Source organism: Nymphaea colorata, chromosome 4 (assembly GCF_008831285.2).
Source record: "Nymphaea colorata isolate Beijing-Zhang1983 chromosome 4, ASM883128v2, whole genome shotgun sequence".
In the NCBI taxonomy this organism is placed as follows: Eukaryota; Viridiplantae; Streptophyta; class Magnoliopsida; order Nymphaeales; family Nymphaeaceae; genus Nymphaea; species Nymphaea colorata.
The window spans coordinates 14,144,129-14,168,884 of NC_045141.1; the positions used below are offsets into that span (position 1 = coordinate 14,144,129).

The window sequence follows — 24,756 nt, forward strand, 5'->3', positions numbered from 1 at the left end:
TCTCTCTCGTTCTCTTCTCTCCTCTCCCTTGGCTGCACGTAACAGAAGGTATCTGAATAGCTGAGGAATTTCTTCAACTAAGAGATGACAAACAAACAGTTGTAATCCAGGGAGATGCAGGGAGAAGAGACAAACAAATGTACTCAAGCTTATGCACAAATAAACAAAAGAACAGCAACATACCCAAGCTGCCTCTGTGAGGTTTAGGCTCAGCTCTTCACTGCATTACCATAAAAATATTTTAGCTTACAAAGAAAACAGAAAAAAAATGAAGTGCATGGCAGACACTGAAAGAGCAACCACAAAGACAAAGTGTACCCTTACCTTTTAACCAGTCTGGATTAGGATTTGCAGCAAAGCAATCATTCTATTGACTATGCATTCTCATATGCACATACCAAGAAGCTCAATTTTCTTCTTTATGGATTATGTATGTAAGCTTGCAATACATAGTTTGAAGGAGAAATGCAAAATGTGAAGAAACAAGGGAAAGGGGATTTTTAGACAGCAAGGGTTCCATCAGGTTGAGAGTCATGCAAATTATGGCTGCATGATCTCTTTCAAAAGAGATTATTTTAAAGTACAGAAAATGTCATCATTCATCAAGCAAAGCAGATACAAACACATACATACGCATGTGTGCACACTTGCAGACACACACATGGATGTATCTGCTATTAAGAATTCATTGTTAAGATGTGTTTATATTCAGTTTTAGGTTTAAGAGGGTACTTTTGTAATAACATTTCCTTTAGATGGTTCTCTTGTATCTTCTCACTCTCCTCTAGTTTATATAAAGAGGAGTTAGGGCAGATTTCGAGGTTAATCAAAACATAATCCTTTCTAAGATTTATCATGGTATCAGAGCTCCAGCCGCCTCCTCCTCCTCAGCGCGTCGTCGCCGATTGAGCGGCGCCACCCGCCGCCTGATCGGCGTCAGCTGCCATCTCGCTCGCCGCTGCCATTCCGCCCGCCGCTGTCTGCACTCGTCTCCCGCCGCTCGCCTGCGCTCGTCTCGCAGAGTCGCCGTCTCTGCCTGCACTCACCTCCCGCAGCGTCGTCTGCGCTCGTCTCGCAGAGTCGCCCGCCGCCGCCGTGTCCTTTTTTCTTCACTGCTGCTCCACCGCTGCTCCGCCGCTGCTCTGCACGCTGATCTTCTTCTCAGCGTCTTCGCTGTCGTCTCTGGTATCTCTCTCTTCGTTCTTCTTCGTCGGCTTGTGTCTGATCAGCGTTGTCAGCTCTGTTGTTGCCTCTTCCAGCCGATCAGACTTATGGATTACTTCGTGCGTTTGACTGCATATTGCTTGATGATCAGCATGTTGTCTTTACATATGTGATTGTATTTTTTTTTTGTCTGTCCTCCTTTGTGTTGAAAGATGTCTGAAATTAGCAGTGGAGCTAATACCTCTTCCTTTGTATCGTCGGGAGAGATGAAGAGTTCCCCATTTTCCAGCATTATCACCAAAATGGATGGGGGTAATTACGAGATGTGGGCCATGCAAGTAAAAAGAACCTTGATCGCTCATGAGAAGGAACATCTCATATTGGAGCCCGAGCCCGTACAGAAGGTAGGAAAATATACTACTTGGTTTAAAGATAATTCGTTGGTTATGGTATGGATTGTTGGTACTCTTTCTCAAGACATTGCAAATGAAGTCTTGCATAAGGAAAGTGCAAAGGATATGTGGGATTCCCTTGTAGCCACCTATTCACAAGCAAGGAATGAAACAAGAATTATGCAGCTTCATCATGATATTCATCAGATGCGACAAGATGGTCGACCTCTTCATACTTATTATTCTAGTCTCAAGTCCATGTTTGAGAGACTAAATAGCTACTTTCCTGCATGTAAGTGTGAACAACAAAAGGCATATAGAGATATGCTTATGGTAGGGGTATTTCTCTCTGGATTAGACTCTGTTTATGAATCAGCAAAGAATCAGATGCTTACTAGTCCCTCGATTCCTCCTATTGATGAGGCTTATAGTAGGCTAAGCAGAATTCCAATCCCTGCGTCGACTGTTCTTGATACCATTTCTGCTATGCTTGCTACTCGTGGCAGAGGTGGGTCCCTCTTTGCCAGAGGACGAGGATGCCGTGGTCGTGGCAATACGACTTCGCGCCCAGTATGTCAGTTTTGTCATCGCATTGGTCACACTGTGGATAAGTGTTGGCAGAAACATGGTCGTCCAGCTGTTGCAAATCAGACTGTATTTACTGATTCTCCAGAGCAGCCTAAGACTCAGCATACTGTCTCCTCTAGTGAGTTACGTGTAGATGATATTATCTCTCAGTTGAGAAACTTGATTGGAGATAGAACTCAACAAGCTCCTGATCCGACCACCTCTACTATCACTACTGCTGCCAGTGCGTCTTCATCTGGTATGTATTCTGACTATACTCCTGCTACTGACACTACAGATTGGCTCATTGATTCGGGTGCATCGACACATCTCTGTGGAGACAAGGCACAGTTTACTTCTTATGTCCCTACTCCACCTGGTCGCTCGGTTATTCTAGCAGATGGCAAATATTCTCCAGTTGTTGGACATGGAGAGGTCCAACTTACTTCATCATTGCCGTTGCAACATGTTCTTCATGCACCAGAATTCCCACATAGCCTACTGTCTATCAGTCAGATTACCAGAGATTTAAACTGTCGTGCGATATTTGACTCCTATTCTCTTGTGTTTCAGGATATACTGACGGGCAGGGTGATTGGCAGTGGCCGTGAACAGGGAGGTCTTTACAGGCTAGTGCATCTCTTTCCCTTTGCTGGGTCTACCTCTTTAGGGTCATCCTCATCCTCGGCTTATACTTGGCATTTACGTTTTGGACATCTACCGTTTCAGAAACTGCTTCATGTTCTTCCTCAGCTGTCTCCTAAGTCTTCTTTTCAATGTGAGTCTTGTCAGTTGGGCAAACACCATCGGTCATCCTTTCCTCCGCAGCCCAGTAGAAGTAGCCATTCTGTATTTGAGTTACTTCATTTTGATGTTTGGGGCCCGAGTCGTACACCTGATCTTCAAGGTCATCGATATTATCATGTTGCTGTCGATGACCACAGTCGTGTTAGTTGGGTTTTTCTTATGAAGAATAAATCTGAAGTGGGTCATGTAATCAAAAATTTTATCAATGAAATTCTGACTCAGTTTGATACTTGTGTCAAAATTGTGCGCTCTGACAATGCTCTTGAGTTCTGTGCTTCCTCTTTAGAACAATTTTTCAGGGATAAGGGTATCATCCACCAAACCTCTTGTGCCTATACCTCCCAACAAAATGGGGTTGCTGAAAGGAAACACCGTCATATTCTTGATGTTGCCAGAACCATTATCATACATAGCCATGTTCCCCATTCTTACTGGGGAGATGCTGTTCTCACAGCATGCTATCTTATTAATCGTATGCTGTCATCTGTGTTGGGAAACCTTATTCCTATCTCTGTCCTCTTTCCTGACAGAGACTTGTTTTCTGTTCCACCTCGTGTTTTTGGATGTGTTGCCTTTGTTCAGTTGCTTGGTCCTGGGCGAGATAAGTTGTCTCCTCGGGCCATCAAAACGATCTTTGTTGGTTATTCCCGCACTCAAAAGGGATATCGATGTTATGATCCTTCTACTCGTCGGTATTATGTGAGTGCTGATGTTACATTCTTTGAGTCAACCTCTTTCTTCTCCCCAAATGGAACTCAATTAAGGGCGCCTGAATTGAATGATGAAGTCCATCTTCCTCTACCTCTCATGAGTTGTCCAAAACCAGTTGATTCACGTTTTGGGGCTGTCTACCAACGTCGTACTAAACCTGTTGCGCCTGCTCACTGTGCACCTGTGCCTTCACCCAGCACGCCCAAGGTAATTCCTGACACAAACTCTGCTGACAATTCTTTATGTAATGATGACATAGGAGAATGTCACGAGCATGTTCATGCTCCTAATGAACTTGATATGCCCATTGCTCAAAGGAAAGGCAAACGCAGTTGCACTTTGCATCCTATCTCTGGTCATTTATCCATGGATAGACTCACTCCTATGTACCGACAGTTTGTCAAGGGGCTGTCGGCTATTGCTCTTCCACAGACTCCCATGGATGCTCTCTCTGATCCAAAATGGGCCGCAGCTATGCAAGAAGAGATGGATGCTCTTCAGTCTAGAGGCACCTGGACACTTGTTACTCCTTCAGCTGATGCAGCCATTGTTGGTTGCAGATGGGTCTTTACTATCAAATACAGAGCGGATGGCAGCATTGACAGATATAAGGCTCGTCTGGTTGCTAAAGGCTATACCCAAACTTATGGGGTTGATTATTATGATACCTTCTCTCCTGTGGCACGACATGCTTCTTTACGGATTCTCCTTGCTGTGGCTGTCAGCAAGAATTGGTCCCTATCACAGCTTGATGTCAAAAATACCTTTCTCTATGGTGACTTACATGAAGAAGTGTATATGCAGCAACCACCAGGGTTTGTTGCTGAGGGGGAGTGTCAGAAAGTGTGCAGATTGCGAAAGGCGATTTATGGTCTGAAACAGAGTCCTCGAGCTTGGTTTCAGAAATTGTCAGAGAATATTGAGAATGAGGGCTTCAGACGTTCTTCGACAGATCATTCCCTCTTTGTCAAGAAGACTTCTACAGGTACAGTGATAGTTCTTGTCTATGTTGATGATATCATTGTTACAGGGGATGATGATCAGGGGATTTCCAACATCAAGGATGTCCTTGGACAACACTTTGTCACCAAGGACCTTGGTGAACTACGTTATTTCCTCGGTATTGAGTTTGCCAGAAATCGAAAGGGCCTTATCATGTGCCAAAGGAAATACGTTACTGATGTTTTGCAAGAGACAGGGATGCTGGGGTGTCGACCTGCATCCACGCCTATGGATATCAATACCCGCTTGTATGATGATGATACTGAAGATGTTGATGCGAGACAGTATAGAGGGATTGTTGGGAAGCTCCTATACATCACTGTTACTCGACCTGACATTGCCTATGCTGTTAGCAGAGTGAGTCAATTTATGGATAAGCCCAAGAAAGTTCATTGGGATGCTGCTATGATGATTCTTAGGTATCTAAAGAATTCACCAGGAACGGGACTCTTCTTTCAGAATGGTACCTCACTCACTATATCTGTGTATGTTGATGCCGACTATGCGGGATGCCCCTCGGACAGAAAATCCACCACTGGATTTTGTGTGTTTATTGGATCCAACTTGGTTACATGGAAGAGTAAGAAGCAAACAGTGGTTGCCAGATCAAGTGCAGAATCTGAGTATAGAGCTATGGCTCAGGGTACTGCTGAAGTTATGTGGGTTAGATCCCTGATGTTGGATCTTACTGTCGAAGTGCCTCTTCCTATGCAATTGTTATGTGATAACAAAGCTGCACTGTTTATTGCTAATAATCCGGCTTTTCATGAAAGAACCAAGCATGTTGAAGTAGATTGTCACTATGCCAGAGACATGATTCAAAAGGGGTTTGTAAGTACCTCACACATTTCAACTACAGGGCAAACGGCTGATATCTTTACTAAGGCTCTTGCAAGGGGACCATTCCAAAGCTGCTGTTCCAAGTTGAGCCTATTTGACATATACGCTCCAACTTGAGGGGGAGTGTTAAGATGTGTTTATATTCAGTTTTAGGTTTAAGAGGGTACTTTTGTAATAACATTTCCTTTAGATGGTTCTCTTGTATCTTCTCACTCTCCTCTAGTCTATATAAAGAGGAGTTAGGGCAGATTTCGAGGTTAATCAAAACATAATCCTTTCTAAGATTTATCATTCATAACATATGGTTTAGATGTTCAGAAAAGGGCAACGTAGATAATGTGTCAAGAGCAGCTGAAACTTTTAAGTTTTAGGTTCAAATCATTTTCTTTTACCCAATCTGCTTCTTGCACAAAGTAAGTTAACAAAATTTGAGCCTTAGGTTTTACAACAAAATGAATAACTCAACATATATGATGTTTTAGTACAGAATGTAGTTCCAAATCTCTTGAATCCGTTTGCTTACCCCAGCTTTCTCACAGAATCTATTGCTATTCGGTTAGTCATATACTTCGGACATTTCTAATGGTCCACATGGCATCATCATCAAATCATAGTAGTGCCAGCGACTACAGTATGGCCTTCTACTAATTCATATCTGTTAGAATATCTTGTGTAAGGGAACCGAGAGTGGCTCGGTACCCTAGGCGGGTTTCCCCCTTATAATCCCACTTAGTGTTGTGTTGTTGATTAAGTGGAATATAATTCTCTCTCCTAGGGTTGCGGTTTTGCCCCTAGGTCAGAGCTTCTCCATGGTTTTTCACCTCTTCTTGAGGTTTTCCACGTATATCGCGTGTTTCTTCTCTTTTCCTCTCTTCCGTTGCATATTTCTACATGGTATCAGAGCCACCGTGTGTGGGTTTTTGCTCTGTGATCGTGCGTTTCCATCGTTTCTGCCGCTGCTCGTCTCCCGCCACCGCCGCCGCCAGTTCCAGTGCCGTCGCCGGCGTCATTTCCAGCGCCGTCGTCTTTCCTGCGTCGCCGGCGTGCGCCGTCGCCTTTCCTGCGTCGCCGGCGTGCGCCGTCACCTTTCCTGCGTCGCCGACGTCATCGTCGTTGTCGCCGCCGTCATTGCTGACGCCGTCGCCCTTCCTGCGTCGCCGCCGTCACTGCTATCACCGCCAGTAATTCTTCCGCCTCCGCTGCCTCTTGTCTGTCGTCTCTGGTGCTGGGTATTGCTTCTCTTTGGTGATTATGATGGCCGAAGCGATGACTCCCAAGATCGATGATGCCCTAGATACGGGCAGCAATACCAAGAGCGAGAACCTGCCTGTTCAAGTCACCTCCATCCGGCTGAACAAGGACAACTATCTCTCTTGGTCTGCTGCCCTAGAAATCGAGATAACCAGTCGTGGTCGCCTGCCCTATATTACTGGGGAGAAACCTGCACCTTCAAAAACGGATCCGCGATGGGCGACTTGGGCGTTGGAAGATAGTCAGGTGAAAGTATGGATCATTAGTTCTGTTTCCGCAGATATTCAGCCTCTGATCTTGCGTAAATCGACTGCATACGACATGTAGACTGTGCTTGCGCGGATGTATGGGCGTAAGAAGAGAGTATTGTGTACGTACCAAATCAAACGTAGCATCTACTCTCTTAAACAGGGTGACTTGTCTGTAGCTTCTTTCTTTGCAGCCCTGAAGACTAAATGGGAGGAACTAGACTACCATGTGAATGATGACTGGCATTGTGGTTCTGATCATGCCCTGTACTGGGACAAAGAATAGATGGACCGGACTTTTATTTTCCTTGGAGGCTTACGCGATGAATTTGAATCCATTAGGAGCCAAATTCTCAATTGTGACGAGATTCCTGGGATTGAGGAGGTGTATGCCCGGGTGGAATCTGAGGAACAACGTCGTCAAGTTATGCATATTGACTCCAGCCATGGGAGTTCCCCCTCAGCGTTTGTTAGCTGTGCCTCTGGGACTGGACTGCGTTCTATTCGACGTTGTAGTCATTGTAACAAGTTGGGGCATTCTGTGGATTTTTGTTGGGATATTCATCCTGAGAAGAGACTTGTTCGTGGTCGCCCTCCTTCTAGTCGGCGGGGTTCTTCTGTTCCTGACTCTAGTCAGGGTAGTTCCTCAACTGTTGAAAAATCAAAACTTTCTTCCGATCAAATCAAGGAATTACAAGTTTATATCAGTCGGCTGTCTACTACGCAAGAGGAAACTTCTACGTCCGAAGGAGCTAAATTAGCTCAAGCTCTTGTAGCCACAAGCGATCAAGGTAATCCCTCACTTGGTGATTGGATTGTTGACAGTGGGGCTACGCATCATATGATAGGGAATCCTAAGCTGTTTCAAGAATACCAATTGTCCTCAGGGCAGCAACGCGTGTCTATGGCTGACAGGTCTTCTATTTCTGTGGCTGGAAAAGGGAGTTTGTCCTTGTTGAATAAATATCATCTTCATAATGCTCTCCATGTTCCCAATATTCTTGTGAACTTGTTATCTGTCAGCAGTATTACCAGAGAACTCAATTGTAATCTAATCTTTTCTGCTGATCATTGTTCCCTGCAGGACTTGGTGACGGGGAAGAAGATTGGGATTGGTTCGGCTATTGATGGACTCTACAGACTGCCTTGATCTCAGCCACTAGTGGACGGTTGTCAGGCATGGAAGACCGATCTACCATTATGCGATGGCACGAGCGCCTTGGGCATCTCCCTTTCCAGTTGATCAAGAAGTTGCTTCCAAGGCTTTTTACTTCTGTTTCTATTGACTCTTTCTCATGTGAAGTTTGCCAGTAGGCTAAACATATCAGGGCTTCGTACCCTATTTCTCTCAATAAAACCACTCGTCCGTTTGTTTTGGTTCACTCTGATGTTTGGGGTCCTTCGAGAGTACCCACTTGTCGTGGTTTTCATTACTTTATGACTCTTATTGATGACTACTCCCGTTGTACGTTCGTGTACCTGTTGAAAAAACGTAGTGAAGTTCCCATCATTGTCAAAAATTTTGTTGCATTTGTTGAGACTCAATTTCAGACCTCTGTTCAAGCTTTCCGCACCGATAATGCTCGAGAGTATGTCTCACAATCTATAGATGATTTCTTGAGGAGCAAGGGTAATATTCATGAGACATCCTGTAGTTACACACCTCCTCAAAATGGCGTGGCCGAACGTAAAAATCGCCATTTATTAGAAGTCATCTGTGCCATTATGTTCCATAGGCATGTTCCTAAGCGCTACTGGGGTGATGCTCTTCTCACTAGTGCCCATCTGATTAACCGTATGCCTACTCGTGTGTTGAATGGTCGTTCTCCCTACTCTGTCCTTAGGCCCACTCATAACCCTTGGCCTCTTACTCCTCGAGTATTTGGGTGTACTTGCTTTGTTCATGACCATAGTCCAACCCTTAAGAAACTTGATCCTCGGTCCGTCAAAGCTGTCTTCTTAGGGTATTCTCCAACTCAGAAGGGATATAAGTGTCTTGACCCTACTACCTCCAAAATTTATGTCTCTCGGGATGTTACCTTTCATGAACATGAGGCGTATTTTCCTATGAATCCTCTTCAGGGGGAGTGTATAGGGAAAAGTGTGGAAGAGTATTCCTCAGACCAGCTGGTTCAGTTTATGGATTTTTTAGAGTACAAGGTCAGCCACAGCGTGACAGAGACAGTCAGAAGTGATAGCGACAGCCCTGTGCAAGGGAACTCTGTGGATGATCAGCCCACAGCCCGTGATCATCTGTTCGGCCAGGTGTACATCAGAAAGAAGACAGATGTGGTTGAAGATGTTGATGTAACCAATCCCAATCCTATGAGTTCCCCGAATGACCCAAGTCCAATAGATGAAGAGCTTCCCATAGCCTTGCGCAAGGGAACCAGGTCATGTACTTCTCACCCTATTCAGAGATTTGTCTCTTATGCGAAACTTAGTAAGAATTACAAATGCTTTATTACATCCTTGTCTAAGTCTGTGATCCCCAGGTGTGTGGACGATGCCAGAGAGGATCCTAAATGGCTACAGGCCATGACAGAGGAGATGAATGCCTTGGCAAAGAACAGCACGTGGGAAGTTGTTGATATCCCCAAGGACACTCATTTAGTTGGTTCCAAGTGGGTGTTTAGTGTGAAGTACAAACCTGATGGTACTGTGGAAAGGTATAAGGCTCGCCTTGTTGCAAAGAGGTTCAGTCAGAAATATGGTATTGATTATCTTGAAACTTTTGCCCCGGTTGCCAAACTGAAAACCGTGAGAGTCATCTTAGCACTTGCTGTGCAAAAGAAGTGGAGCATGGACCAGCTTGATGTCAAGAATGCATTCTTGAACGGCCATCTAGAAGAAGAGGTCTATATGAGCATGCCCCCTGGATATGCCCAAAGCGGAAAATGTTGTCATCTCAAGAAAGCCTTGTATGGACTAAAGCAGTCTCCTTGTCACGACCCAATTTTTGACACCAAAAAATTTCTTTCATTTCTATAATAGCGGAAGCAATATTGAGTCATGACCAGAACATAAGACATTGTTTTATTTCAATAATAAAATACTTGGACCCAACAAAAATAACCACAAATCCCCAAAACCGACGCAGTGCCCAGAATGCCAATGCCCGTCCATCACAAGACTGAGGTCGTCGCTCCAAAGCCAAAATCTATCAAGGACTACCTGTAGATATAGAAAGAAGGGTCAGAATTCCTCTGAGTATGGAAAAATCCAGCCATGTGTGGAACACGGCCCATCAAAATAATATTTGGTTTTTGTAAAACAAATATCTTCAAATCTTAACACATATTAGAGTAACGTCACAAGTTCAGCAACAAAACGAGGTGTGCACAACCTCCCAAAATTTCGTAGGCTTCCAACCGTGGTCCTCTGACAATGTCAAGGTCATCGTGCCGAGCAACAGAAATCCCCGTGGGCACTCACGGGCAGAACAGAACATCTCTTCACCAGGCGATCCAACGGATCGAGGGCACTTGAAGTGAAGCCTCCTGAGATATCCCAGATCGCCGCTGCAGCAGCATGGTCTCTCTAGGAACCCGGATGGAGAGACCAGGAGTCTCGCTCCCAAACAGAAACAGAACAGAATCCCGGGCCCTTGTGCCGCCAAATACCCTGTGGGCCCTCCAGTACAGCCAGAGGAGCGTGCGTCAACAGTGAGCTCAGACGCACCACTACCTCCCGGGACAAAACCGAACACTGGGCAAAACAGAAAGCTCGCACTCGCATAAACCATCGCACAAAGACCACGTTTCGCCTTCGAATTTCAAAAGTGAGGGTTTGCCAATGCTAGACATCGTCTAGTACCTCTCACAGAAACCGCCCGCCCTCAGGCTCGGTTTTCTAAACAGAATAATTCAGCTATTTTAAATCCTAACTTAATAGCAATAGAGCAAAACTCATCGCATCTAGAAACCTCGATTAGCAATATTATAATCCTTATTTGAAACAATAAAATTTATATTTAAATTTTCAAACGTGACTTTCCTCCTCTAATGGTTCCAAAGTTAATTTCAGAAAATCATATTTCTGAAATTTTAAACACCACAAAGAGCATCAAAAAGTAATATAACATATCATTTCGTTTTTAATTTATAAAACCCCCTTTTTGTAATTTTTTAAGAATTCAGAAGGTACCAAAACGTGATTTCTTATTAAATGCATGGTTTTTGCTGAAAATCACTTTCCTAAGCCTCTTTTTGAAGAGGTTTTCAGCAAAAACGTTGCGGCATGAACGCTTAAAAGTTATAACAGTTTTTTCGCAAATTTTGATAATAAGGTGGACCCGCTTTGTAATTTTTCATCATTGATATAAATTTGGCCCACGCTCATTTTTCTTCATTTCACGCCTGCGTTTTCTCTCTCCTCACGAGCGCCTCTTCCTCGTCTTCGTGTTCGTCCGGTGGTGGAGTCTCCACCGTGCTTCCATGACCAAAACCAGAGAGATCTCTCTCTGTCTCGCGCGAGATCGACTTTGGGTCTTCTGCTGCTATGCCCACCGGCCGTCTGACAGCTTCCGCCGCCGCCTCCTCAGCTGCTCCCCTTTTTCTCAGCACTGTCACCGTGAGAACGACGACTTCCCAGCTTTAACGGCGTCCTCACAGTCTCCCTCTCGCTGCAATAGTGAAGATCCGACAGGGAGAAGGGGACGACAGGAGGAGGACGCTGCGCTCCACCGATACCCAGTGCCTCTCTGCCACAAGCGTGGGAAAGAAGGCTGGTTTTTTTTTTTTTTCAATTCAATTCAGTATTTAGCATGCTCTATCTATAGGAAATCAAAGGTAGCTAGAAACGAAGAACATTGGTATAGCATGCGCAGATCGACTAGTATAATATGCATATAAATCGCTATCCACCGGAAATCATCAGAAGATACAAGCTACATGAACCATTCATAACTGAAAATCCCATACCTCTGAAAATCTTGGCAACTTCTGCTTCTGGTTTCTTTCCAGCAGCCACTAGCCTCCGTTCCAACAAGAGAGCAAGAAGCGTTTCTCACCCTTTCTCTCTCTCTCTTTCTTTCTAATGTTGGACGAGCTCCTCTAAGCCTGCGGTAAAGAAAGTCCTTGCTGTAAAATGTGGTTACATATGCCCTTATCCCTATCTTTTCCACAAACGTCTCCCTTTGATAAACTTGATAGTTGGAAAAGGATAAGGAAAGAAAATCGTGGGGCTTACATTCTTCCCCCCTAAAAAGAAATTTCGTCCTCGAAATTTTAGCGTACCTTATTGAAATAGTTGAGGGTAGCTATTTCTCATGTCTTCTTCTGGCTCCCACTTACATTCTTTGATGCCATGATGTTGCCATTCCACTTGAACTAATGGGATGGTCTTCTTTCGCAACGCATGTTCCTTCCGGTCTATGATCCGAAGTGGCTTTTCATCTGTTGTCATGTCCTCTTGCAAATCAACCTCTTCGTAGTCTATCACATGCGAAGGATCGGGTACATATTTCCTTAGCATCGACACATGAAATACTGGATGAACATGACTATATTGTGGTGGAAGTGCAATTCGATATGCCACCACTCCAACTTTTTCCAGAATCTCGAATGGACCAATGTATCTGGGACTCAATTTTCCTTTCTTTCCGAATCGAAAAAACACTTTTAGTGGGTGATATCTTGATAAAAACATGATCTCCTACTTCAAAAGCTAGCTCTCTTCGTCGTTGGTCTGCATAACTCTTTTGTCGACTTTGGGCAGCCAATAATTTCTTTCTAATCATGTTGACTTGATCAGTATAATGTTGTATTACTAAAGGATCCTCAATCTTGTTGTCTCCTATCTCAATCCAACACGATGGTGATCTACAAGGTCGGCCATAAAGAGCTTCAAATGGAGCCATTCCAATGCTAGAGTGATAGCTGTTGTTGTAGGCAAATTCAGCCAACTTCACATGTTTATCCCATTCACCCTTCCACTGCAAAACACAAGCTCTTAACATATCTTCAAGAGTCTGGATGGTTCGCTCAGACTGTCCATCTGTCTGCGGATGAAATGTTGTACTCAGTTTCAATTTTGTTCCCAACGCTTCCTGTAACCTTCCCCAAAACTTGGATGTAAATCTTGGATCTCTGTCAGAGATTATTGATTTGGGGATTTCATGAAGTCTCACAATTTCATCAACATACAAATCTGTCAAACTTTCTAGTGATTGTGAAATCTTGATCGGAATAAAATGTGCAGATTTAGTTAGGCGATCTACCACTACCCAAATAGCATCGTGTTGTCGTCGAGTACGTGGTAACCCCACTACGAAGTCCATGGTGATGTCTTCCCATTTCCATTGAGGAATTTCTATCTGTTGCATCAAACCACCTGGTTTCTGATGTTCCACTTTAACCTGTTGACACACCAAGCATCGTGAGACGAACTCAGCAATCTCTTTCTTCATTCCTGGCCACCAAAAGTTTATCCTTAAATTTTGATACATCTTTGTGCTTCCTGGATGTATGGTGTATCTTGTCTTGTGTGCCTCTTCCAGCAACTTGTTCTTCACTTCAGGATCATTCGGAACCCACAATCTACCATTGAACCACACAGATCCATCTTCGTCCTCAAAATAAGGAGTTTCTTCTTTCTTGTGACACTCAAGTTTCAACTTCGCATATTCCGGGCTCTGTTTTTGTTTCTCAATGATTTCATCAAGGAAACTATCTCGAATTATTCCTGCACACTTCACCTTTCCATTATCATCTCGCAATGGATGCCATTTTTCAAAGTCTTCCACCAAATTCCATGTCTGCATTAATAGTCCACTAGCTTTAGCAGTCGTCTTTCTACTGAGTGCATCGGCTACCACATTGGTCTTTCCTGGGTGATACTTTATTTCAAAGTCGTAATCTTTGAGATATTCCAGCCATCTTCTCTGTCTTAGATTCAATTCCTTCTGCGAGAACAAATATTTGAGCGATTTGTGGACAGAAAATACTTCAAATTCCACACCATAGAGATAATGTCTCCATATTTTTAGCGCAAATACCACAACTCCTAATTCCAAATCGTGTGTTGGATAGTTTTTCTCGTGTTGTTTTAGTTGTCTAGAGGCATAAGCTATAACATTGTCCTTTTGCATAAGCACCGCTCCATATCCTGTTCCCAAAGCATCGGTATATACCACAAATCCTTTCCTCCCATTTGGCAGTGTTAGAATTGGGGCACTAGTCAAACTGTCTTTCAACATTTGAAAACTCTTCTGACAATCCTCTGTCCACGTAAATTTCACTCCTTTCCGTAGCAGTTTAGTCATTGGGGTTGCGATTTTCGAAAAGTCCTTGATGAACTTCCTGTAGTAACCTGCCAAGCCAAGAAAGCTTCTGATTTCTGACACATTAGTTGGCGCATTCCATTGTTGTACAGCTTCCACTTTGGCCGGATCAACTGCCACTCCCTCCTTAGAGATTACATGTCCCAAAAAATTCACTTTGTCTAGCCAAAACTCACACTTGGAATATTTGGCATACAGTTGATTTTGCCTCAATATCCTCATCACTAACTCGAGATGTGCCGCATGCATCGCTTCACACTCGGAGTATACTAACACATCATCAATGAACACTATAACGAATCGGTCTAAGTACTCGTGAAATATCCGATTCATGAGATCCATAAAAGCTGCTGGGGCATTCATGAGTCCAAAAGGCATCACTCGAAACTCATAATGCCCATAACGTGTGCGAAATGTTGTTTTGGGAATATCTTCTTCCTTAATTCGCAATTGATGGTATCCCGACCTTAAGTCTATCTTAGAAAACACCTTTGCTTCCTTTAATTGATCGAATAAATCTTCGATTCTAGGCAATGGATATTTGTTCTTGATTGTAACCTGATTCAACATTCGATAGTCAATACACAACCGCATTGACCCATCCTTTTTCTTCACAAATAAGACCGGTGCTCCCCAAGGTGACACACTTGGACGAATGAATCCCTTGCTGGCCAAATCTTGGATCTGTTTCTTTAATTCTTCTAGTTCTGCTGGTGCCATTCTATATGGAGCCTTAGAAATAGGTGCAGTTCCTGGTATCAATTCGATGCCAAACTCCACCTCTCGTACAGGAGGTAATCCAGGTAAATCTTCAGGAAACACGTCTGCGTAGTCCTTCACCGTACGCACCTCACTAATGGGTTTTAATTTCTGCTCGATTGCATCCATGCTAACCAAATATGCAGTGCACCCATTTTCCATGTATTTTCTTGCCTTAACCGCTGAGACAACTAGTTTTCTTTGATCTTGGGGCGTTTTTACTCTAAATTCGATCTTTTGACCATTCTCCAATTGAATCTTCAGCTTCTTTTTCTGCAATCTATCGTTGCGTAGTGATGGTATAACCAATCCATTCCTAGGATTACGTCATACCCCAACATATTCATTACCACCAACTGTGCTGGTAATAAATGTTCATGTATTTCTATTTTCACATTTTCTAAATACGTTCTGCATGTGTCTTTGTTTCCCATAGGTGTAGCAACTAACAATTGATAAGGCATATTCTTTTTTTCTAACTTTAAAAGTTAAGCAAAACTCTTAAAAACAAAAGAATGCGATGCTCCAGAATCAAACAAAACATGAGCCCAATGAGATTGTACAAGAAGGGTACCTTCAATCATGTCAGTAGGTTTCAACTCTTCAACCGTGGTCGCGTAAACTCTGCCAGGTACCTTCTTTTCTGCTGGCTGATTGGTTGCACCACGCCTCTGCTCTGCCTCTTTCTTCTTTGGGCACTCACGAATAAAATGACCTTGTGCTCCACAGTAAAGACATGCTCCGATATCTCTGTAACATGGTTTACCAGGATGTTGGCGATGACACTTGGGGCATTCACCATCCCCCCTGGATGTTGATGGCCTCTGTCTCTTGAATCTGTCCCCTTGGTTTCCCCTATCACTGCGCCCTCTCTTAAACATGTCAGGTCTCGACCTGGGTCGCAGAGATTCACTTTTCCTATCTGTCCCTTGCATCCTGTTCCAGCCCTCCTCAAGACGTGTGGCCATGTCGATAGCGTCGTCTAGATCTCTCGGACGACTACTAATTACTTGGTTCTGCAACCCGTCTTTAAGTCCTCTGACGAACTTATTTGCTCGGTCCGCATCAGTAACATACACATGGGGGCAATATTTTTCCAAATGTCTGAATTTGACGATGTATTCGTGCAGACTCAGACTCCCTTGTTGAAGGTCCAGGAATTCTTGCATGTGTTTCTCTCGTGTGAAGGTTGGGATGTAGGCATGTGTGAAGGCCTCCTTGAATTCTCCCCAGGTCGCTTCGTGATTTGCGAACTTCACCTCACGTTGTGTCCACCACCATTCCTTAGCATCTCCTTTTAGCATAAAGGTTCCATACCGAACCTTCTTGTTGTCAGGCACTTCCAGGGTGGTAAAGATCTCCTTTGTTTCCTTTATCCATTCTTCGGCATCGTCCGCAGTGCCTTTCCCATAAAACTTCGGAGGATGCAAACTCATAAACTGTTGGTGAGTTACTCCCCTTGCCTCACCAATTGTCGTTCCGTTTGTGTTTGTACTAGTTCCTCCTGTAGAAGCATTCTGCACCAGACCCTGCATCACTCCCGTCATCATATGCAATGTGTTCATGATGAACGCTTGTTGTTGTTGATTATCTCCAACAGGTGTCCCAGCTCTGGTAGAATGAGTCTCCACATTTCGACTCCTAGTGATGCGAGGTCCTCTGCCTCTGCCTCTAGCACTTCCTCCTCTAGTACGTGCCATTGAACTACACCACACGGAGGAACACAAAATATAACTATTGTATTCGTAAGTAAAACAATTCGTTAAAGCTACTCTAAAATTTTAAAACTCAATATTCACACTAAATCAAAAACACATTCGTAACAGGCTTGGATGACCTTTCCTCTGCTTGTGATCAACATTGGCATTGGACATTGACTCTAGACACTGTGTTCTGATACCAAAGTTGTCACGACCCAATTTTTTGTTAAGAAATATGATTTCTTATTGTTGTTATCTCTTAATTAGGTATTATCTTAGTTAAGAGCTAGTTTAGGATTAGTTAGGAATTAGTTTAGGATTTAGTTTATTTCTTTCTTTTCTCTTTATTTTTATTTTTTATTTTTTATTTTTTATTTTTTATTTTTTTATTATTTCTGCCAAACTAGCCGTTGGCAGTTCCAACAGCTCTATTAAGAGCTGTTGGAACTAGCCCAACGGCTAGTTTAGCTCATCTCTTCTTATTCTCTCTTATAAATATCCTTGTAACAGTCTTTGTAAAGCATAAGCTGTGTTTTACAGCCTTTATATTGTTTATTGAATGAGTATTACTCTTCTTCACTTGGCCTTAGTGCCTTTTTGGTATTATATGTATTCTTTGTGACTGTTATAGTCACTTTTCACATGGTATCAGAGCCATTGGGCTGATTCTCAAAGCTTGTTAAAGGCTGCTGCTGAGATTTTATGTTGCTGGTTTGATTGAAGAGATTCTTTGCTGGAGGATATAATTTCTTGAAGGCCTTTTTGCTGCGGTTGCTCACCAACTGTTTGGTGAAATTTCTAGAAGAGTTTTTTCTTGACTTCCTTGGAGATTATTGTTTCAAGTATTGCTCTCATGGAAGACTCCAAAGTTTCAATTGAAGGAGGAAGCTATTATGCTCCATACAAGCTTGACGGAACCAATTATACACTATGGGCAAAATGTTTGGAAATGCATATCAAAGGAAAATATTTATGGGGCTTCATAAGAGGTACGTCTATCCCTCCCACTCTCAAGTTGACCAAAATAGAAAATGGGATTGAAAAACAACTAGATGGAGTGGAAAGACAAAATGCTATGAATGAATATTACAAAAAATTAGACGATTGGGAAGCTAAAAATTCTAGGATTAAAGAATGGATTTATGGAAGTATTGAACCTAGAATTGCCCAAAATCTTATGTATTATGAAAAGGCTAGTGAAGTTTGGGAATATCTTAAGGGAATGTTCACCCAAAAAGATATGGCCCGAAAGTATCTTTTGATTCAAAAGGCCCAAAGTATCAAGCAAGGAGAGAAAAATGTTAGAGAATTTTTCATGGAAATCTCTAGTGTATGGAATGAGTTAGATCAACTAAGTCCCGAACTAGGGTTGGACTGCAAATGCCATGAGATTAGAAGAAATGAAATAGATGAATTTCGGTTTTTTCAATTCCTTCAAGGGCTACGGCCCGAATTTGAACAAATAAGGTCAGCCCTTCTTTCTTCATCCTCTCCTCCACTCATTCATGAACTTCTTACAAAGCTAAGTGGAGAGGAAACTAGAATGAAATTATCCAAAGAAATGGATAAAGATAGTGTTCTTGTCTCAAAACAAGAAGAAGAAAGAGCCTTAGCCGCCTCTAGACCTGGAAACAACATCAAGTCTTTTAGACCTCCTCACTTTAAGAATCAAATTAGAGGAGAATATAAAGTTATTTGCCACTTTTGTCATGAACCGGGTCACATAAGACCTAGTTGCCCAAAGTTGAACAACAATGAAGGACAATCGCGGAATCTTGGAGGAAATTTTCTCAAAGGAGGAACTTCATATCCACAAGGAGGGCAACACAACCGGGGAATTTCATTTCCTCAAGGTGGACATTACAACATTAGACAATTTGATCAAAGAAAGGCCGCAAATGTCACAAATGAAGGATGTGATCTATCATCTATATCCACAACGTTGAATCAAATCATGACAGCCCTTCAACCCATGATCAAGGAGTCAAATTCCGGAGCACTAGCAACAACGGCATCCATCTCCAACACTCCTGGTATGTTTTCTTGGCTTTTAGATTCTGGTGCATCTTTTCATATGACACCAAATATATCATCTTTGACCAAATTTGAAAGAACAAGAAAAGAATCAAATGTTGTTACCGCCGATGGAACTTCTTTAAGTGTTAAAGGGATTGGGAATTTTGAAAAAGAATTTGGAAAACAAAAATTTTTTGTTCCAAAAGTTAGTTATGTTCCTAAACTTAATCTTAACTTACTTTCTGTGTCACAAATCTCAGATCTTGGATTTGATGTTGTTTTCTCATCAAATAAATGTTTGGTGCAGGATCACCAAACCGGGAGATTGATTGGGGAAGGTTTTAGAAAAGGGGACCTTTACTACATGGACAATTTATGCATCCCCAAAGAAAAGTTTTGTCACTATGTTGAAAATGTGGACATCAATGTTTGGCACCAAAGATTAGGTCATCCAAATGTTAGAAAATTGTCTATGATGAACCCTACCAAGAATATTTGTATTGAAAATTTTAAATGTAATGATTGTATACATGGAAAAATGAAATCTTTATCTTTTGGAGAAAGGAACTTCTTCTCTTCTTTGCCTTTTGAGCTTGTTCATTCCGATGTATGGGGACCCTCTCCTATCATGTCAAAAGGAGGGCTATCATATTATGTGATCTTTGTTGATGACTTCACTAGGTATTGTTGGATATATTTCCTAAAACATAAATCCGAAGTTTTTGAGATATTCAAAAATTTTCACATGTTAGTACAAACACAATTCAATGCTAAATTAAAAATTTTAAGGACTGATTCCGGAGGTGAATACATTTCAAATGAGTTCGAAAGATATTTGAAAAACTATGGGATAGTCCACCAAAAATCTTGTCCAAGAACACCTCAACAAAATGGACTTTCAGAAAGAAAACATAGGCACATAATTGAAACAACAAGAACCCTTCTTATTTCCAAAAATGTGCCTAAAAACTTTTGGGCTGAAACCGCACTTGCCTCTGTTTATCTTATAAACAGAATGCCTTCAAAAGTTTTACATAATACCACTCCGTTTGAAAAATTATTCAAGTATGAACCCGATTTCAATAGACTTCGTATTTTTGGATGCAAATGTTTTGTTCTTAATGACAAGGCTGATAAGCTAAGTTCAAAAGTTATTGAATGTGCTTTTATTGGTTATTCTGAAACCCAAAAAGGCTACAAATGTTATGACTCAATTAAAGACAAGATCATTGTCTCAAGGAATGTAAGGTTTTGTGAAGATGAAAGTGGTTTTAAAAATTGTGGGGAGTCACAACACAATAATGATTATTCCTTTTTATTTAAGTTCCTTTCTCAATGTGATGATGAAATGCATGATGGTGATGATAGCAACACTGGTGGTAATGATAGTAGAATGGCCAAGGATATAATTGATAGAAATGTAGCACCAATATCTGTAACCCGAAAACAGCACTCACGCAGGAGAGAGAGAGAGAGAGAGAGAGAGAGAGAGAGAGAGAATGAAAACAAGAAGAAACTGAGGAGAAGAAGCCGTAGCCAAAATGGTTTGCACGGCCTCTATTTATAATCTCATTTTCAGAATTCTAAGAGTCTCCAATCGTGGAATCCTAGGAGATTTCACAAGCTCCAAGGACATTAATTACATCATAGAAACCTAAGAGACTTCACATATAACAAGGATATTAACTATAACATAGAATCCTAGGAGACTCTTCACATGTTACAAGGACATTAAATATTTTAACACATTCTACAAGGAGGTGGAATCCTAAGAGACTCCTCTTCAACGTGCTGGTGAAGGATTTATATTTTAACACCCTCCCTCAAGTTGTGCATGGTTTTGCACCATGTACAACTTGCCTTTTAGAAACCAGAATCGTTCCTTTGTTAATCCTTTTGTAAATAAGTCTGCAACTTGTTCATCTGTACGAACATAAATAGGCTGAATTTCCTTGTCTTCCACCTTTTGTCTAACAAAGTGTTGATCAATCTCAATGTGCTTTGTTCGACCATGTTGTACGGGATTAAAGGCAATGTTAATAGCGCTTTGATTATCGCACATTAACATTGATGTTTTAATCTTTTCTCCAATGTCTTCTAGCAAATGTCTAACCCATGTAACTTCAGCAGTACCTGCAGCCATGCATCTGTATTCAGCTTCAGTGCTGGATCTTGCTACTGCCTTTTGCTTTCGACAACTCCAAGACACAAGATTACGTCCAATGAAAATACAAAAACCAGAAATGGACTTTCTTTGATCGGGATCTCCAGCCCAATCTGCATCTGTGAATGTCATAAGTTGATGTCCAGTAGTTATATTTTCACTCTTACCATAAACTAAGCCATCTCCTGCTGTCCCTTTAAGATATCTTAATATTCTTTTGACAGCATCCATGTGAGTATCTCTAGGTGCATGCATAAATTGGGATACTTGATTCACAGCATATATAATATCTGGTCTAGTAAATGTAAGATATTGAAGTGCCCCAACAATACTTCGATATTGCGTAGGATCTTCATATAACTCCCCATCTTGAGCACTTAGTCTTTGATTTAGAACACTAGGAGTTCCAACAGGCTTACAATCAGACATACCTGACTTTTTCAACAAATCCAACGTGTATTTTTGTTGTGTCAATGTGAGGCGATTATTGTGCCTATCAATCTCCACTCCAAGAAAGAATCGTAAATCACCAAGCTCTTTCATTTTGAAGTTTTGCATCATCAAAACTTTAGCTTCTTCTATGTGTTTTTCTGAATTGCCTGTGATAACAATATCATCAACATATATAAGAAGTAAAGTAAATATGTTTTCCTTTCGATAAATGAAAAGAGAGTGATCTAGAGGACATCTCCGAAAACCACATTCTTGAATCTTGCAAGAGAAACTGTCAAACCACGAACGTGAGGCCTGTTTAAGTCCATAAATAGATTTTCTTAGTTTGCAAACCCATGCATGAGAGTCTCCTTTCGTGTATCCTGGAGGTTGTTCCATATATACTTCCTCCCTTAAATCACCATGAAGAAAAGCATTCTTCACGTCCATTTGATGTAGTCTCCATCCATATTCAACTGCCAATGATATAATCACGCGAATTGTTCCCATTTTGATCACAGGGCTGAATGTCTCATCATAATCTTCTCCATATTGTTGTGTAAACCCTTTTGCTACTAACCTTGCTTTGTGTCTTTCTATGCTGCCGTCAGGTTTGTATTTAATTTTGTATACCCATTTGGAGCCCACTACGTTCTTTTCGTGTGGCCTCGGAACGATCTCCCATGTTCCACATTCATGCAAGGCATCCATTTCTTCTTTCATAGCCTTTCTCCAATGATGTGATTTTGATGCTTGATCAAATGAAGTAGGTTCTTCCTCCTTGCCAATTTTTGCCATGAATAACTGAAAATCAAGTGATAAAGAATCATAGCTAACCCACCTGTGAATGGGATGACGAATGCGTTGGGATCTTCTAAGGTGGGGCATGTTGTCTTCTTCACTGTGAGCATCTCTGTCCCTTAGTCGCCGACTGTAGATAAGACCCGAATACCGATGTGCATCGTTGCTCTGTTCATTATTGTTTTCGTGATGACTTGATGACTGTGTTGGATCTTCTTGATTTTCACTTTGAGCCATATCCGACGGTTGTATTGCTCTCTCTGAATCTTCACTTTGAGGCACATCATTTTCTATAACAGGATCTGCATTGAATAACTGTGTACTGGTCCAGGGATCATAAGATTCAATGGTCATAGGCATTTCATTTGTATTATCAAAACTATGTTCATCAAAAATGACATTTCTTGAAGTTTTGATACGTTTAGTTGTTGGATCATAGCATCGAAAACCTTTATATTCATCAGCATATCCAACGAATCTACATTGAATAGCTTTGTCTTGAAACTTGTTCCTCAAGGCAGCATCAACGTGAACATAGCATACACAACCAAAAACCTTCAAGTTCTTGTAATCAGGTTGTTTGCCTAAGAGTGTAAAATATGGCGATTTAGACATCAAGAGTGTCATAGGCAAACAATTTATTATGTATACAGCAGTATGGAAGGCTTCAGTCCACAAGGAAATGGGCACATTAGTATCATGCATCATGCTCATGGCGCTTTCAACTATATGTCGATGTTTCCGCTCAACTACACCATTTTGTTGTGGTGTGTAAGGGCAGGAAATTTGTCTAGTTATCCCTTTTTCAAGTAGAAATTCAATAAAATCAAGCGAGGAATATTCTCCCCCTCCATCACATTGAAAATGCACCACATTGGATGAAAATTTAGTTTGAATCATGGCATAGAAGTTTCGAAATATGTGAGGTACTTCTGATTTGTGTTTCATGAAGTAAATCCAGGTGAAACGTGAGTAAGAGTCAATGAATAAGACATAATATCTTGACCCAGACATGGAATCAATAGGGGCTGGCCCCCATACATCAGAAAAAATAGTTTCAAAAGGTTTGGAAGCCCTTTGATTTATATTATGGAAAGGTAAAACATGACTCTTACAAAGTCCACAACTTGAACATTTTTTGACACTTGAAGTAAGAGGTAAACTTGATCTTGGAATGAGACTATCTGTGACAAGTTTTTCAATGAAATGTCGACCACAGTGTCCTAGCCGACTATGCCACAAATCAGACTCCAAAAATTGGTTAGGGCCCCTTACTTTTGATTGAAAATGGCAAGAACTTGGCACTGATGACGCATTATGAGAAAGAGAAAATGTCTTCAATCCTATATCAAAAGTGGATGAATCCTTGGGTAGACATTCCTTGAGGACGTACATATTCCCTTGACGCTCCCCTCTAGCGAACATTTTCTTCGTTTGGAGGTCCTTGACATAGACAGAAGAAGGTGTGAATTCAACAGAAGAGCTTGTATCATCAATGAGTTTAGAAATGGATATGATGTTCTTTTTGATATTGGGAGCAAGAACAACATTAGACAGTGATAGAGACGAGGATGACAATGGAATATGTGCATTTCCAATATGTGTAATAGGATGAGATTTTCCATCACCTGTTATAATGCAACTTCTACCGTAATGAGGGGATAAGTTAGTCAATTTACCTGCATTTCCTGTCACATGGGTAGCTGCACCTGAATCCAAGAACCATTCTCCCTGCTCATTTTGCTTTATAGTCATCTTTGAGAATGCGGCCATCAATAGCTGTTGCATATCTTCAGCGGTGGATTTAGAACTTTGTCCTCCTTGTTTATAATCATGTCTTACCCTTTTGTTTTTATTTTGAGGATTAAACCAACATTGTGCCTTCATGTGTCCTTTCTTGTTGCACTGAAAACAAATTGGTATTTTTCTTGAAGTATCCAAAGGAGACATACCTTGGTTATGTGGTGTTGGTAGAATGCCACGACCACCATGGTTGGAGTTCCCATGGCTCTTACCAAACTTTACATTCATAGCCAACACATTTTGGGAGTTCCCTTGATCAGTCCTTTCAATAACTCTTTTCATATTCATTTCATGTTGGAGAAGTTTACCTTGTAGTTCGTTGAAGGAAGGCAGAACAGGAAGGACCTCAAGAGCTGTAATTAAAGCATGATAATCATGCCCAAGTCCATTCAAGGTTTGCTGCACCTTTTCCTTATCAGAAATGTTATTCCCTGAGGCAGCAAGTTGGTCTGCGACGGCCTTAATACGCCCCAAATAATCCATGATAGACGTTGAACCTTTGCTCAAATTCTGAAATTCTTTCTTTAAGTACATAATTCGAGCTTCTGATATTTGGGAAAAGGTATTAGCAAGGGTTTCCCATAATTCTTCTGCAGTACAATCATCAGAAACTGAAAGTAACACTTGTTGAGATAAAGTGGACAAAATATACGCAACCAGACTTTGATCACGTCTCATCCACATAACATGTTCAGGATTGTTGTCTTCATGAACAGCAATAACTTCTCCTGCCTCATTTTTTATTTCCTGTAAGACGGATATTGGTGGAGCCTTTGTTGAACCATCGAGATGTCCAAAGAGGCCTTGACTTCTTATG

General features: G+C 41.7%; 1 protein-coding gene across 2 annotated transcripts in view; it reads right to left on the bottom strand.

The window, feature by feature from the left end:
• LOC116252214 (probable anion transporter 6, chloroplastic) overlaps positions 1 to 24,756 on the bottom strand; it is a 48,317-nt gene that overhangs the window by 4,964 nt on the left and 18,597 nt on the right. For both annotated transcript variants that reach the window (XM_050077497.1, XM_031626335.2), the window contains one exon: positions 184 to 220. In XM_050077497.1, the coding sequence (XP_049933454.1) occupies positions 184 to 220 (37 nt within the window). The remainder of the gene's footprint in view (positions 1 to 183; positions 221 to 24,756) is intronic.